The following is a 16,762-nucleotide window of genomic DNA, read 5'->3' on the forward strand; positions in this document are numbered from 1 at the left end:
TTTATCCCATGGGTGCAAATAACAAAACTCGTATTGTAACCACTACTCACTTTTTTTTTTTTTTCAACAACCAAATTCCTATAACAAGAAAACAGGCAAGTTTGTCTTTACATAGAGATGTAATCTTGTACTAGGACCATTCTCTGGTCTTTGAATAGGGCCTAGTGTATTATTTGTGTTCAACTTATACTCAGCCACAAAATATAAGTAAGCCCTTCTGTAGATCCCAAACAAAAATAAATTCATCTTGGGGCGCCTGGGTGGCTCAGTCGTTAAGCGTCTGCCTTCGGCTCAGGTCATGATCCCAGGGTCCTGGATGGAGCCCCGCGTCGGGCTCCCTGCTTGGCCAGGAGCCTGCTTCTCCCTCTCCCACTCCCCCCTGCTTGTGTTCCCTCTCTCGCTGTCTCTATCTCTGTGTCAAATAAATAAATAAATAATCTTAAAAAAAATAAAAATAAAAAATAATTCCTCTTCCTAGATGCAAATTTTATGGCAGGCCTTTAGATATTGATGTTCTGGGGTGATAAGATCAGTCTTTACCTCAAATAACAAAAGGAATTAGGAGAATTTATTGCTTAGGAGACTGTCACTTGCCTGGATACTAACACTTCTTTCCTTTTTCCGAATAATACTGCCCTTATTTTGTTTGGGTAATGATGTGTGCCCAGCTAAAAAATTGTATTTCCCAATCTCTCCTGTACTTAGAAATAACCATGTGACATAGTTCTGAGATATAAACAGAAATTTCCAGGTGCAGTTTCCAGGAAAGCTCCTTAAAGAGGGGCAAACTGGGTTAGTACACAACTTTTGCCCCTTATTGTTCTTCCTCCCACCCAGAATATGGATATCTAGCTAGCATCGGGTAAAATCCTTCCTAAGGATTGCAAAGCATAAAGACAGGAAAAGCACGGGCTCCTGACAGGACCACAGAGTTCAGGAGAGCCTAACTCTAGATTTCTGATTATATGGGGGAAAAAAACCTCTAACTTGGTAAGCCATAGCAGGGAGAGGCGTCTGTTAGATGCAGCAAAATGAAATCCTAACTGAGCTGAGATATAATCCTCAATCTACGAAAGAGTCACGCTTGTTTAAGCCTTAATATAACATAAATGTACTGCATCTCAAAAAAGCAGATACTCTATCCAAATACAGCAAAAAAGCCTCTAGGTTCTCAGTTGCTGTTCAGTAACCATACTCTAATATACTGAATGGATAATGAAATGCTCACAATTCTTTTTTTTTTTTTTTAAGATTTTATTTATTTGAGAGAGAGAGAATGAGAGACAGAGAGCATGAGAGGGAGGAGGGTCAAAGGGAGAAGCAGACTCCCTGCAAGCAGGGAGCCCGATGAAATGCTCACAATTCTGTACCATCCAAAATTCCAAAGAGTCAGTAATGTAGACAAGTTCCCAGGTATTTCACCAAAACCAAGGGTATGGTATGCATAATGAAATTAAAGCAATCACATTTGATAAGAAGAAACCCAGGAAAGTACTTAGGCAATGTTAAAAAGCAGATATATAAATGACTTTATTTAGACTGTTGGCAGAAATCTGCCTCCCCAGGTCTCTCATAGCATATTGGCCGCAATCCTACAATTCCCTCAACGACAGATTATGTGAATTGTTTTGTCCTGATATTCATTCATAAATGGACAGAAGAATTAGATAAAGTTCTCTCTATATAAATCCTAAGAAAGGTGAGGTTTGGATGCACAATACTACCGCGCTGCACTTGTGGGTTAACAACCGGGAAGGGGGCTACACCGTCATCAGTCAATGTCCTGGGAATGTGAGAGCTGTGTAAGCACTGGCCTCCACTCAAGACCTGGTCAACATATACAAGACTTTTGCTTCTTTATTGGGTGTGGGAAACAGCCATGCTTCAGTAAGGAGACTCAGAGAAAACCACAGTTTGAGGGTTGGCTTGGCTCCAGGCCAAAGACTGGAAAGGCCCTCCTTCTCCCACAACAGAAGGGTACTCGTGGGTGGGAAGGAGGAATTTCTGATAGACAGAACACAGACTGCAACTTGGAAGGTTATGGGGAAGCAAGATCTGGGCTCTCTTACTAGAAAGATAATACTGTTCAGAGATTAAATTCTGGGAGGTTTTTTTTCTTTTTTTTTCTTTTTTAATTCCTTCCAGAAAAACACTTCTTTTCGTCTTTACTTGGGCTTCTTGGTGATGAAGTAGAGCTGGATAACTCTTTGTTGTGAAATAACTCTAAATTCATTTTTTTTTTTTTAAATTAAGGGAGATAAAGTAGGGAAATGTTAAACTCTACTTCAATGGGTTAAGTCTCTTTGTACCCCTTTTACTTTGGTTCCAGAAAAGAAAACATTTTTATGCATTATTCTCCCCACTGAGATTTTATCCTAACTTGGATAAAGTTCCCATTACATAGTACAACTGCTTCTAGAATGTTGCTCTCTGGCAGCTCAAGTACTGGGATGGTATATCTTCCTGAGCATGTCAGATGCTAATCACTCACCTTACTACAACCAGCCAAGAGCTGTTCAATGCAAAGAACACATTGTGTCTTTTGTGCAATCATATGATGCTGTAAAAAGCTGGGGGCCAAGGTGAGGGTGAGGGTAGCTGTTTCTATTTTAGCAAAAGCAAGCTTCCAAAAGGCCTTTGTCTCACACTGTATGGAGTTCTTGGCTGTCTTCCATTCACAATGTTTGTCAGCTGGGACAAGACTGGAGGCTGAGCAAGAGAAACAGAGTACAACTTCTGGTGCTGTGGACAAGGCGGGGAGCAGTGCTATAACCCTGACAGGGATGGGGCAGAAACCCGGAAGATGCTACTGTTCATACAGAGAGAGACTGATGACGTGAATACCTGGGATAGGGCTTTGAGTGGTCAAAGATATCAGAAGTTCTCTGGCATATCCTTTTATTTCTAAAATCAACTAAGAGGCTCTGTCTTCTTTAGCAACTAAGACTGAAGGCTGTTATTAATTCAAATGATCTGCTCGCCAGGATGTGAATACAGCTGCTTACCTGTAATGAAAATTTATTCACCAACAAAAACCACTGTGTTTTAGGCAGTTCCTAAGTCAATTCTACTTGTATATTTGAGAAACAATGCCGGTCATTAATAGATACTTAGATATGCTCCTGAGCCTCAGACTCTGTCATCCGATAAAACCAAAGATTCCAGCAGTAGTCTCTGAGTTGGTTTTTCAACAGCATCAAGACAACTGAACTGATTTTGGGCCAGGTGTGTGTTTTGACCAAAGAAGTCCAACCATGAGGCAGCTGGCTAAGGCCAGAGTTGCAGTCAATGACCAGAAGACCTGGTGAACTTAAGTAGCCCTAAGATGTAATGTAGATGAACCTTCCCTCACTAGCAGCCCATCATGGTATTAATCATCCTTTCTACTTTTTCTTCTCATATCCTACTAGCAATTGTGAACGAATTAATTTGCATTTATTTTCAATTGTTCAAATATGTAAATATAAGTAAAAAAAAGTAGCCAATTAATACTTTATGAGCCTTGAACTTCTCCTAAACACTTTCTTTAATATCATCTTAACCAACTTCTGCTTCTGGCACAGGGAAGGGGGGGTAACTAAAACCCCGAAATTGAAATTACAATGCTATGTATATTTAAGGTTAAAAGTAATACATAATAGGGGTGCCTGGGTGGCTCAGTCAGTTAAGCGGCCCACTCTTGGTTTCAGCTCAGGTCATGATCTCAGGGAAAATCAAGTGAAATCAAGCCCTGTGTCGGGCTCTGCACTAAGTGGAGAGTCTACTTAAGATTTTCTCTCTCTCCATTCCCTCTGTCCCTCCGCCCCCTGCTCACGCACTCTCAAAAAAAAAAAAAAAGTAATACATAATAGAAGGGATATCTGCATAACCATTTTCATTGACGCATTATTCACAACAGCTAAGATGTGGAAGCAATCTAAATGCCTATCAATAGATGAACGGATAAAGAAAATGTACATACATATGACAGAATATCATTCAGCCTTAAAAAAAGAAAGAAATCCTGTAATATGCTAAAACATGGATGAACCTTCAGGACATTATGCTAAGTGAAACAAGCCAGTCATGAAAAAGACAAATACTGTATGATTCCACTTATATGAAGTATCTAAAGTAATCAAACTCATAGAAACACAAAATAGAATGGTCATTGCCAGGGGCCACGTGGAGGGGAAAACAGGGAGTTGTTCAATGAATATAGAGTTTCAGTCATGCAAGATGAAAACGTTTTATTGATCTGTTACACAACAATGTTCATAGTCAACAATACTGTATCATACACTTAATTATTAAGAGGGTAAATTTGTGCTATGTGTTTTTACCACGATGAAAAAAAAAGTAACACATCATGATAAGAGCCATGAATTTTTCAAAAAAGATTTTATTTATTTGACAGAGAAAGAGAGAACATGAGCAGAGGGAGGGGCAGAGGGAGAAGCAGAATCCCCCCCCCCCCCCCCCCCCGCTGGGCAGGGAGCCCGATGCAGGGCTCCATGCAGGGCTTGATCCCAGGACCCTGGGATCATGACCTGAGCTAAAGGCAGACAATGACTGAGCCACCCAGGTGCCCCAAGGCTATGAATTTTTATTGAGCTTTTACCCTGGGTCAACATTCCCCTAAACACTTTACGTGCTATTATCTCATTTAATCCTCCCAACCCCTGAGGTGGGTCCCGTCATCATCTCTATATACAGAGGAAGCAACCAAGGCACAAAAAGGTTCCATAATTTGTCATGATGGCACATCTACTAAGTAGCAAGCTAGGATCCATGCCCACAAAGAGTCTGATTTCAGAGCCCCATTACACAACACAGCCTTCCTTATTTATGTTATGCTGATTCCCTTCAAATGCAAATCCACTGAAATCATATTTCCCTTCCAAAGCAAATCTAAAGCAAACGTAGCAATGTGTCCAATTTTCATCAGATGCATTTAAAAGACCCAGATTTCACTAGCTTTACTCCAAGAATGAAAGCTTGAAAAAATTTGTCTATAAGCAAATTTTTATTACTTATTTTAAAAGTTAAAGTATATATGAACATATATAAATAAAGATAACCTCAAAAGATCAGCAATGACCCCAGATTGAGAGTTCAATTGTTTAAAAAGATATAATTCATAGCATTGTTTTCAATTGTCTCTTATCTTTTGTTAGCTAGTAGTTGTAGGGAATTATTTCTCTATCAGGGTCCTTGTTCTTCTGATGATGTGTCTGTGTCTTACATCTCCTGAGGAGTAAAATGAAATAATCAGACAAGGCAACCTCTAAGTTCCCTCACAACTTTAAAATCAGAATTTATAAGTATCTAAATTGTCTCTGCCTTCAGATGTATGGTTTGTCTTATTTGGCTCAGAATCTCACATGGTTGACCTACTGTGCATCTTGCATAGAACCTGCTGTCATCCATTTGTTAAGCTTCTTCCTGGGGCTGCGTCCACTTCAGATGGATGTGGTTCTTTATATTTAAGGATGAGGTCTTTCATTATCTCACAGAGTTACAGTTGTGAGTCCCCCATATGCCCACAGACAAAGAAAAACAAACCACGGGTCACAGAGTGAGCACAGAGAACGAAACTGGTCGCCAGGCAGCAGGAGCAAAACCACATGTTAAGGCTATACAACAAACAAGGTTGATCCCAAGCAGCTGGTAGGTGAACAGTTGCCTTTTAACATACCCACAGCCAAGCAGAGTTCTATACTTTGATTCATTACGTTGACCCTTTCTTTTATATTTGTGTGTATGGGTCTATAGTAGCAGCAGCATCAATAAATCTGGAATGCCTTATCTGACTGATGATAAATGTGTAACACAAAAAGCAAATTATAGAGTCACTTCTCTCAGGAGGGAGGGTGGTAGAGTGGAAAAGGGCTTTGGGAGCTCTCTGACTGGGTCTGAATATTATCTCTGTAATTAGCTAGCGATGCAACGTTGTGTAAGTTTCTTAAACTCGTTGAGCTCCCTCGTCAGTGGGATGGCGATAGTGTTACATCCAGCACACAGGAGGCACTCACGCTGTGTCCATTTCCCTGCCCCTCACCTTCCTGCCTCCAAGATTCCAGACGGGCACTTTCCAGCAGCAGCTTAGAAAGCAGGCGGGTGGTAATCAGAGGACCTCTATTACTAGTAGTGATGAATCAGCATAACAAACTGATATCTCTATTATAACAATGCATTAAGAATCAGATTTATATGGAATTGAAAAAACAAGCATAATAGTAATCATGCAAAATTATCACCTATGGTAGTCACATTTGTAGACACCGGTCATGTTTCCCAGTAGTCTTCTCAGAAACACCATCACAGAAACACAATAACAGGGTTGAAAGGACAATGTGATAACTGAAAAGATAACTCCTATGTTATTAATAACAACCCACACAAGTGTTCTGAATCTTCAAACTTCTAGAACATATTTCAGGATACTGCATGACTCGGTAGTCCCTAACCCTATTACTAAAAAATAAAAACACAAAGGAGGGTAAACTATGGGTGTTTCCAAGAGTTCTAAAGGAACACTTTCTTAAGACATTTCTTTAAGAATCTGAGATACGTGGGAGAATGTCTAGACCTGAGTTTATATATGTTCAGTAGACCTTCTCTTTTATGACAGTGTATATGATGAATGGTAGCAGACTAGTTACGATACCTGAAGAGGACTTTTCAAATACAGTTTTATAGGTGTCAGTAAGTACACTTGTGGATGTATGAACTGCAACTTAAAAATTTATGTAATAATACACATAGATTAATATGTGTGTGTGTGTGTGTGTGTGTGTATAAAATATACATGAATGCCTTACTGTATCGTCAGGATGGTCGCATACAGCGTGATAGTGTGGAGGCTGGATGCTATGCCTGCTGCATACCTGGGTTAAAAAACCACTCTTCCTTTTATTACTTATGTGACCCTGAGAAAGTCACCTGAAGTGATTATCTGGTTTTATGTTTGTAAAATGGGGCTTATAAGAGGACAACTGGGAGGATTCAATGCGATAATACAAATAAAAGTCCCAGCTCAGTGCCTGACACATGGTAACATCCTGAGAATCGCGATCCTCATGATACGCACAGATATATATTATCATCTCCTTAGCAGACGTAAGCAAACTGAGGTCCAGAGAAGTTTGAATAGCCTGTCCCAGGCATGGGCTGGACAGAAGCAAGATTTAAATGGAAGATTATCTGACTCCAAAGCCTGTCCAGAGGGCCTATTTCCCAAACAGCTAAATGTAGTTTTACACGTATCATTTCACATATTTTCAACATATTTTTATTAGGTAAGAAGAAAAGAGTTTGGCTTGGCAAAATCTACTAAATCAAATGGTTCTAGGAAAATCAATCAATCAATCATCATCATCATCTAGAAACTAAGTGTTGTATGAGTTCCTGATAAAAGTCAGAAGGAAAACCAAAATGGAACAAAATGCCCAACAAAACAAAACAAATCAGCAGTAGGTTATGACAGGCCAACATGCTGCAGGAACTTAAGCACACACGAATAAGTTCTTCCTCTTGAATATCCCAGTCCAATCTTCCTCCTGGACACTCTGTTAGAAGGATGTAGAAAGACTCCCCCCGCACAGCCAGCCTCTTTGCTTGCTCTCTTTGTGCCATGCTGAGGAGCTAGCATGTTATTGCTGGCTGCCTGGAAAAGCCCGGGTGCCTGCTGAATTTCTCTCTCTTTCCCCTCCCCCACAAAACAAACACACAGCAGCTGAAGCCTTGGAGAAACAGTATTCATTCCTGTAGGGGGGCAGAATTTTTCTAGACACATGCAATGGACTTTTAGGAGCAGTATAACAAGACTTGGCTGGGCTTATATGGAAATCCTTTCCATACCTGTGAGGCTGTGCATGGACACACATACCATTAGCAAAAAGCTCATTACATATGGCACTCAAGATGTACTAGCAAACTGAAAGACCCTGTGGTGTGAACCCAGAGCTGCCCACCCCCGACACTTGTTACAGGACCGTTACTTTCTGTTGGCCCTTACTGATCTAGCTCAGTCCAACAGAAGAGAGCACGGTGGGAAGGGGGAAGTAAAGGACAGATGGAATGGAAGGATGAAAGGAGTTCAGGGTACACAGTTTTCTCTCACCTTGAGTTATCTCACTATGTCCAAAATTAGGTCTACTAACAATTGAAGGGCTCTGGACAGAGGACAGAACCAGTGAAAAATTAAGATGTATTTAAAATTCCCCCGCCCCCTCTCCGCTCTGTTGTTAAAAGAAACTTCAGCAATTCTGCCCTGGCCATCAAAATGTCCTTAATTTTTCTGCTTTTTGGGCTTTTTTCAGTCTGGATGAGGCAGAGAAGAGAGTGGGAGGGAAGAAGAGGGGGGCTGGGAGCAGAAGTTTAACAAAGGATCACTTTAACAGAAACTACTGAGTAATCGCTCTGTCCCGGGCCAAGAATAACATCAGCTCAATGTCGGCAATTAGAATCAGGTCAGTTGGGCCTCACAGCCGGTGCGGCCCTCCTCACAGCCCCCCCAGCACGGAGGGCTACTCATGCTGATGTCACCAGCAGTCACTGCTGCCCAAGAAAGTCCCCCGACTCAGCTGAAAGGAAAGTTTTTTATTCTTCTCCTTCAGGGGCAGGAAGCCAGAATGAGAAGGAAGTGGGAAGCAATGAGTGTAAACCAGCGAGAAGACACACGTTGGCATAGATCAACACATAACAGATTCATTTTACCACCCCGAGCTGACCAGGATTCTGTCATGTCTCCAACCACCCTGAAACTCATGTTAAATAAATGAATATATGTAAAGCACCTGGAACAGTGCTTGGGCCACAGTGCTGAGTGTTGGCTATTATTATTAAAAACAAAGAGGGAGGAATTTGTCCCGTTACTTATCTCCTGTCCACCATAAAACCTGAATCCTGGGAGCATGATTGCTGAGCAGAATGTACCCTGATAAGAAAAATGCACACGAAGGTTTTCAGGTTTGGAAAACTTATTTATAAGGAGACTGTGGTAGATGGAGTGAACAAGATGGAAACAAAGTTCCTATAAAACAATGACTGCCTGAAATTTTATAAGGGCAACACCAAGTTTTAACATGTTCAGTCTCCCTGCCAAAGGACAGAAAACAAATAACTGAAGAGGAGACGTTCCTAATCTCTTTCCCTCTAGCTCAATGGTTCTCAAAGTGTGGTCCCTCAAAGGGCAGCGCTGGCATCACCTGGGGAAGTGGTTAGAAATGGAAATAATTGAGCCCCATTCCCAAACTTACTGAATCAGAAATGGGGTGGGGTTAGCAATCGGTGTTTTAACAGGCCCTCCAAATGGTTCTGTTGCTCATAATTAGGGGTCTGCAAACTAGGGCTTGTAAGACAAATCCAGCCTGCCACCCATTTTTAATAAATAAAGTTTCACTGGAAGACAGCCACACTCATTCATTTCCATATTGTTTATGGCTGTTTCCATTCTACCATGGCAAAGCTGAGTAGTGGCCACAGAGACTCTATGGCCTATGAAGCCTTAAGTATTTACTATCTGGCCATTTACAAAAAAAGTTTACTGATCCTGTCTGACTTAGAATGATTTCTTCTTTAAAACTGCTGGTTTTACTCATCAGTGTGTACAAGTGCATGGTTTAAATTTTGTCTTACTCTGTTTATCCTGCTTTCTATCAAATGGACTGGATCACACCTATTTCCTTGTACCTCAGTCCCTGGAAATCCTGCCAATGGCTCTGGGTGACTTCCTCTCCGATGCCCATGTTACAATTCCAGTCTCTTATTGAGGTGGATTCAGTACATGACACTTTCTCAGTTTATGAGTGCAACGCTAGACAGAGATGAAGATCAAACCTTACTGTGCATGAACGGTTAGAGATGTCCATTTCCAAACATATCCTGAATCAGAGTTTGCCTTCTTGAAATTAATACCTTTAATAAGCTGGCTACCTAAGTGCAGAAAGGGATGGAGAACTTCCTCTGCGTGTAGTGCAAGAAAGGTTGCATGATGTTTCCCAAAAATATTTTTAGGGAATCACACATAATTGCACATAATCAATATAATTCAATACACTACAGTACAATACAATATAAAGCCCCCTTTAATGGCCTGTTCCATAGGTGTCTCTTATGGATGAATGTTAAGTAAATTAGATTTCAATTCTACCCTCAAACAGGCAATTAACCAAATTGTTACTTCTATCATTGGCTATGTATACTTTAGAAAAATGAATCCCAAACATAAGGAGTTCATCAGAGAAACCACCTCTATCTATTAACCCAAGGGCAGAAACACAGAGAACGCAAAGCAGGCTTCCATCAACAACGTGGTGATAATTACAATGGTCAAGCCTAGCACAGCCATAAGGTAAGCAAGAAAAAGAGACATTTAATATCTTATTTGCTATTTTCTTAGTTATAAACTCTTCAAGCTACGAATTTAGTTTCTTTAGCTCTCCCCACAGTCCCAGAACTTCACCCTGACTCATTTTTACCTAAATCAGCTATGGATTAGAAGAACAGGGGGAAGAAACAAATGATGCTATAAACATATATAAAATTATGATGAATGATTTACTGTTCCCTCTCGAGGAGACACGGGATAACTCCCTTCTTGGGAGTTCTAACTCCTCCCTAAGACAGATATTCTGACAGATTCTAAAAAACATGTTTTCCATATACTTCATAGTTCAGTGAAACTAAACCACTGTAATCCTCACTGGGAAAAAAAAAAAAATCCACACAAGAATAGAAGTACTCTGAATTTTCAAAGGAATGTGAGTCGCTGGAAGCTAATCAAAAGAATGAGATGGGCTTTTAAATGAAGCAGTTTCTAAAAGTAAAAATCAGTAAAACGGTCTCTCCCCCAAACTTCAATGCCCTACGATCACCTTAAAAATCATCGCTATTTCAGGGCACCTGGGTGGCTCAGTTGGTTAAGCGACTGCCTTCGGCTCAGGTCATGATCCTGGAGTCCCTGGATCGAGTCCCTGGATCGAGTCCCGCATCGGGCTCCCTGCTCGGCGGGGAGCCTGCTTCTCCCTCTCCCACTCCCCCTGCTTGTGTTCCCTCTCTCGCTGTGTCTTTCTCTGTCAAATAAATAAATAAAATCTTTAAAAAAAAAATAAAAATAAAAATCATCACTATTTCAAGGTATGGAAGCATTAAAAGGGCCCAACTGTCTAGATTCATTAGATCATCACTTATGCTCACATAAGGGAAATAAGGCTATTTTTGAGACCTCTCCTGTCCAGGATCTGATTAAGTTTGCATTCTCAAGTACTCTGCATGACAGGGAGTTCAGAAGTTCACAAGTTTTCAGAAATTTACATAGATTAAAAAAAACTAAGATACACATTTATATCTACAATTGTGAAAATGCAAACTGCCTATCCCAAAGACTTTCTAAATGAGGAAATTACTGTGTGATGGAGGGCGGTGTGGTGATCAAAATGAGATGCTACATTCCATGCTTCCCAGGTAAGAAGTCTGGATTCTCCTCCAGTAAAAACTACTTCACAACTACCTATACTTTTGATTTCTCGTAAATTACAATGAGTTAATATAATACAGAGAGTATACCAGCATAGAAAAAGATGAGCACGTAATGAATGAAATCGAAAAAATAAAATGTCTGGACCTGGACAATAGTTAAAAAGATTAAGTAGAGATAGAGAGCATATGATAATTGCTTTATTTAGAGGGAAAGAAAAAAAACTTTGGGAAATGTTGCCTTAGCCTTTGAGTGAATATTAATTTTGCACAAACTAATGCACACTATGTACTACACTTTTATAGGAGCAAATAACAAGAAATCAAACTGATATATTTCTTCATGTAACCAGATAAAAGGGAAGCTCATAGAATCAGTACTGATTCAGCCCAAAAGAACATGTAGAACATAGTAATGGATTCTAATGATAACCCTGAAATCATCAAGAAAAAGTTAACTCTATAAGGCCTGATTTTTTTGTGAAGTCATCCTTTCTCTGTAATTTGGGCCACACTGACACACGAGTACAATTCACTTACACAGCTCCCTCACACACTCAGAGGAGTTTCTGTCATTGTAGAGACAGTGAACAGGAAACCAGTGTTTGCCCAGAGCATAAATGCCAGGACAGCAAGGATTTTCGTGTATACGCTTACACTTTTGTGTATTGTTTTGTGTACTGTGAAACCGGAAGACCAAAAGCCAAACTTATGACCATTTCCTATGAGAAGAACTTGAAACATTATTTACACCTTGAAAATCTTGACAGGTCATGAAGGACTGATGTGTGCTTATGTGCACCAAGTATGTAAAGACAAGGAAGTGGTACATTTAGAAAAAAAGAGTTGCTTCAAATGCTAGCTTTTAGGGAGATGGAAGGTAGACCCTTGGGGAGCTTACTGAACTACCATCATGCAACAGAAAGGGGAAATGCTACAAGAGATTTCTGTAGAGAAACAGTCCAGTGAGAGAAAATGTCAAACCTGGATCAGCATTACCTCCCAGCAAAGCCAACATCATGGCTTCAGCACATTTCTTCCCTTAGAGCAGATTCTCCCTGAATCGTCCAAGCCATGGCGGTGTTGGTAAACACTTGGGAAATGACTCCCACCGTTCCCATTGACCTGATTCCCCATCCCTCCACACCCACCCCCCCATAGAAGGAAGATACTAGCATATGGAAAAGCCTTATCTGAATTACCTGGTGCCGGGCTCGACTCTGGTCCAGAAGCTGCCGGGACTGAAGTTTTTGTTGTTCAAGTTGCTGCAGGGCAAAATGGAGTTGGTAACTGCCCGCTGTGGGGTGATACTTGTGCTGAGGGACCACCCCCGTAGCCTTGCTATATGCGTTGTTTTCTACCTCTCCCTCCCAGGCAAAGCCTCCTGTTTGAAGGCTCCTAAAGAGAAAAGAAAGCATTATTTCTTAGAGAGGTTGTATGAGCAACCTAACGGATAAGAGGGAAATATCACAGGTGTTTTTCCTGTATAGAGCAAAACACAGTGTGGAATTACAAATCTATTTGTGTGATAAATGATCTGATTCGCCCACTGAACTGTAGCTCCAAGAAGACAAAGTCAGGGTCGGCTCTGCTCTCCATTCTATTCGTAGCGCTTATCCCGAGGCCTGGCACATGGTCAGTTTACATAAGTATCTGTTGAAGGTTAAATAATGACAATAGTCACCTCAGTCCCCTGTGAAGGCCACAAGGGCTTCCAAGAGGAGCCAGGGAGCTTCAGATGCGGGATGGCAAGTTAAATTTCAGGTAGGAACAGAGAAGCAATCATCTTCTCTAACATCAACTTCAAAAGTATAGGGGTGAATTTCACAGAATTCATGGTTTTTCTTAACTACCCATTAGGGAGCTCATGTGTCCATCATGGGATAAAACAACTGGTCTGAGAAGATACTTTTTATCATTATTCTAAATTTACCTCAATAGAGTCCCAGCCGAGCTGATGTTTAGCCTGTACCTCTGAGGAAGGTGAAGGGCTGGTGGCCTTGGGGACTGTACAGTACTCATGCTAGGTTGTTTGTTACATACTCTGACTTTCTTCATTATCTAGATTCCAAAATTTTAGATTCTGGTGACCATGTCTGTGTAAATCCCAGCTGAAGTCTTCATGACTACAGGCCTACTATTTGCCCTCTCAGTCCACTTCTTCCAAGTAGAAAAGTCCCCATTTATACCACTTCATACCCATTAGGATGACAACTATTAAAAACAAAACAAAACAAAACAAAACAAATGGAAAAAAACAAATGCTGGCCAGCGCGAGGAAACACTGGAACTCTCATGCATTGCTGGTGGGAACGTGAAATGGTGCAGCTCCCGTGGAAAACATTCTGGCAGTTCCTCAAAAAGCTAAACACAGAATTACTATGTGATCCAACAATTCCCCACCCCCTCCAGGTATATACCCCAAAGAGGGGCCTCAGATGCTTGTACACAATGTTCACAGCAGCATTATTCCCAAGAGCCAAAAGGTGAAAACATCAACAGGTGAACGGATAAACAAAATGTAGTCTATACACACAATGAAATGTTAGCCTTAAAAAGGAAAGAAATTCTGACATGTTGCAACATGGATGAACCCTGGGGACATCATACTACGTGAAATAAGTCTGTCACAAAAGGACCAATATTGCATGATTTCACTTCTATGAGGTCCCTGGAAGAGTTAAGTTCATAGAGACAGAAAGTAAAATGGTGGCTGCCGGGGCTGGGGAAATAGGAGAATTGGGAGTTACTGTTTAATGGGTACTGAGTTTTTAGTTTGGGATGACAAGAAAGTTCTGGAATGGACAGTGGTGATGGTTGCACAAGCTCTGAATGCACTATATGCCACTAAATTATACACGTAGAAATGATAAATTTAGGTTTTATGTATTTCCCCACTGTTTTTAAAAAAGGTCCCCATTAATTTTTAGAACAGTCTTATCTGGCAGCCCTTTTCTCTCATTTTTGGTTCTCCTCTGGACCTTCTTCAACTACCCTGTGGTGTTTTGTTTTGTTTTTTTCCTTTTTGAAGTACAGTGACCAGGAAATTGTACACAGAAGAAACAAGAAGAATCTCATAGTGAACAATCTTACCCCAAACCTGGTTATCAGGGCTTAAAGAAAGGAAACAGTGTCTAACTAAAGAGAAATACTCATAGTGACTTAAATCATCCTGCTGTTATTTCCTCTGCAGATTTCCTTTGACATTAAGGGTCATTTCAATGGCAGAGATGCAGCAACACTGGGATAAGGTTATAAGACCTTCCTGAGGCCTGACCTCAGGCCGCCTAGTTATTTATAGCCTGATTCCTAATGACCCCGACAGAGCCCTGGGGGAAGGAGCAAAGTGGAATGTCCGCTGAGTCCAGGAGCCCAGGCTCCTCTCTGGTCTGTGTTCTCCAACATAGCTTCGTCATTTCAGGGGTCTGCTTTGGTTTCTCTGCCTCTCTCAGAGAGATTTCCAAATACCTAGTTAAGGGAAAGTCTGTGTAATATATTCTTAAGTCCACGGATGAAGGGTTTTCTACTCACATAATCTCACCTCTGACAGGTCACATCCTCACTCATCTCCTCCCACAGTTTGGCTCCCACAGTTCAGTTGTATAATTACACACTTTCAGCTAATCTTCTCGGAGAACAGTACCAAAAAGCTGAGAGCTTACTTATGAATTTTTCTGAGTTTGACATCTGATCTTGAGGGATCCCTCAGTGTGCATGCTGTTACACAGTTAAAAAGACACGCTCTTTCCCAACGGACTTCCAGAGATATAGAGAAATGTGGCAACCAATGACTGAATAGAAATAAGTACCTAAATACGCAAATAAAAAGTTCTCATTATTCTACAAAGCGAAGTGTTGAGTGGGAGTCGAACAGGAGTTATAGGGTGAGGAAAGGAGGGGCCAGAGAAAGCTGTTATCTCTTTTCTCATTAGTGAGGGAAGAGAAAAGCTTAATGAAGAGAACGTGCAAGAAACAACTGAGCAGCTCAGGAACTGCATGGTCTCTGAGTGCAAGGAGGGGTGGTGGGGAAAGGCATCCAGGTATAAATGAAGAGAAGGGTAGAGGCAGGAGTGGGCGGATCCAATGAACAAGTGAACGCAAGGGAAGAGACGGATGGAACAGCAGGAACGGCCTGGCTGAATAACCTTGAGATTTCCATATTGATTACGGCAGGTATTTGAATTTAGAATGAAACTATTATTTATAACTGCACCCAAAGTCAGAAAATTAATCAATTGTGATTCTACTTCTATTTCTGGCTTGCTGGTTGTAGAAGTTCTAGCCACAAGTAGCAATCTAGACTCGGGAATTAGATATTAAAGGGTTTTTTTTTTAACTACGTTATAACTATTACGTCAGAATTCATCTCACTGGCAGGCTAGATTGTTTTTATTTTCTAAAAGTGCCTTCTTAACAGATATTCCTAGGAGGCATTTACTTTTATGCCTTCTTGTTGTACATCAGAAATCAGAGTAACGAGGCCCTCTTATATGAAGACGACCAGGGACAGATTCTCAGGTGTGTGTCCACAAAGCAGGGGTCTGTGAGTATAAGGGGTAGGACAGTGGGTAAGAGAAGGTCATATAAGAGACTACGGATAGGAGGTCTGTTCATCCAATTGCACACATAGTGCAGGGACTGCAATCTCACAAACTTTCATAGTAAAAGCTGTTTTTAATCTCATCAGTAACCCAAGCCCAGTCTCCAAATCACAAAAGAAAGTTTCTCAAGCAAGTAGAAACTTTTATCAGAAGCAGGAGTTTTTACGGTGCACCTCTGGGTGGGGGCAAGAATGCTCAGCTGTGTAAGGCAATGTGGTGAGTGCCATGAGAAACTTGCTTACTTTGAGTGACAGTGGTGGTACTCAGGCCATGGTATCTCACAATTAAAGCACAAGCCTCTGGGGTTTGTAATATGCAAGTTCTACAATGACTGACTTAGAGGAAGTCAGGTGCACTCTCATTTGGGCCTTACCTGAGATTACATATCTCCATATTCCCTTCTATGGCATCTAATAGTTTCCATTTCCAGCCAAAATCCATCCTGAACCTCGATTCATTGTAGTCTACTAGTAACACATTTCCTACCGCCATCAAAATTTTGAGCTTTAATTATTCTCTCTAGTTTTTCTGTTATTTCTTGCTCAATACTAAAATATTATATTGTACATATTTCCTGCAAATAACTTCTAAGAGTTTTATATTATTTCTAGAACACAGAAGAGAGAGCCAAGAAAATCAGCTGTGGAAATGCTCAGAATGTCTAACATTTGACTCAAATTCAAAGATTCAAAGTGAACTAT

At 40.8% G+C, this 16,762-nt stretch overlaps 1 protein-coding gene across 1 annotated transcript in view; it reads right to left on the reverse strand.

Annotated features, from left to right (window-relative positions):
- The window catches only part of TTLL5 (tubulin tyrosine ligase like 5), a 274,932-nt gene that overhangs the window by 67,849 nt on the left and 190,321 nt on the right, over positions 1–16,762 (reverse strand). The window contains 1 exon segment of the mRNA XM_021679581.1: positions 12,663–12,858. Coding sequence (XP_021535256.1) covers positions 12,663–12,858 — 196 coding nt within the window.

Source organism: Neomonachus schauinslandi, chromosome 9 (assembly GCF_002201575.2).
Source record: "Neomonachus schauinslandi chromosome 9, ASM220157v2, whole genome shotgun sequence".
In the NCBI taxonomy this organism is placed as follows: Eukaryota; Metazoa; Chordata; class Mammalia; order Carnivora; family Phocidae; genus Neomonachus; species Neomonachus schauinslandi.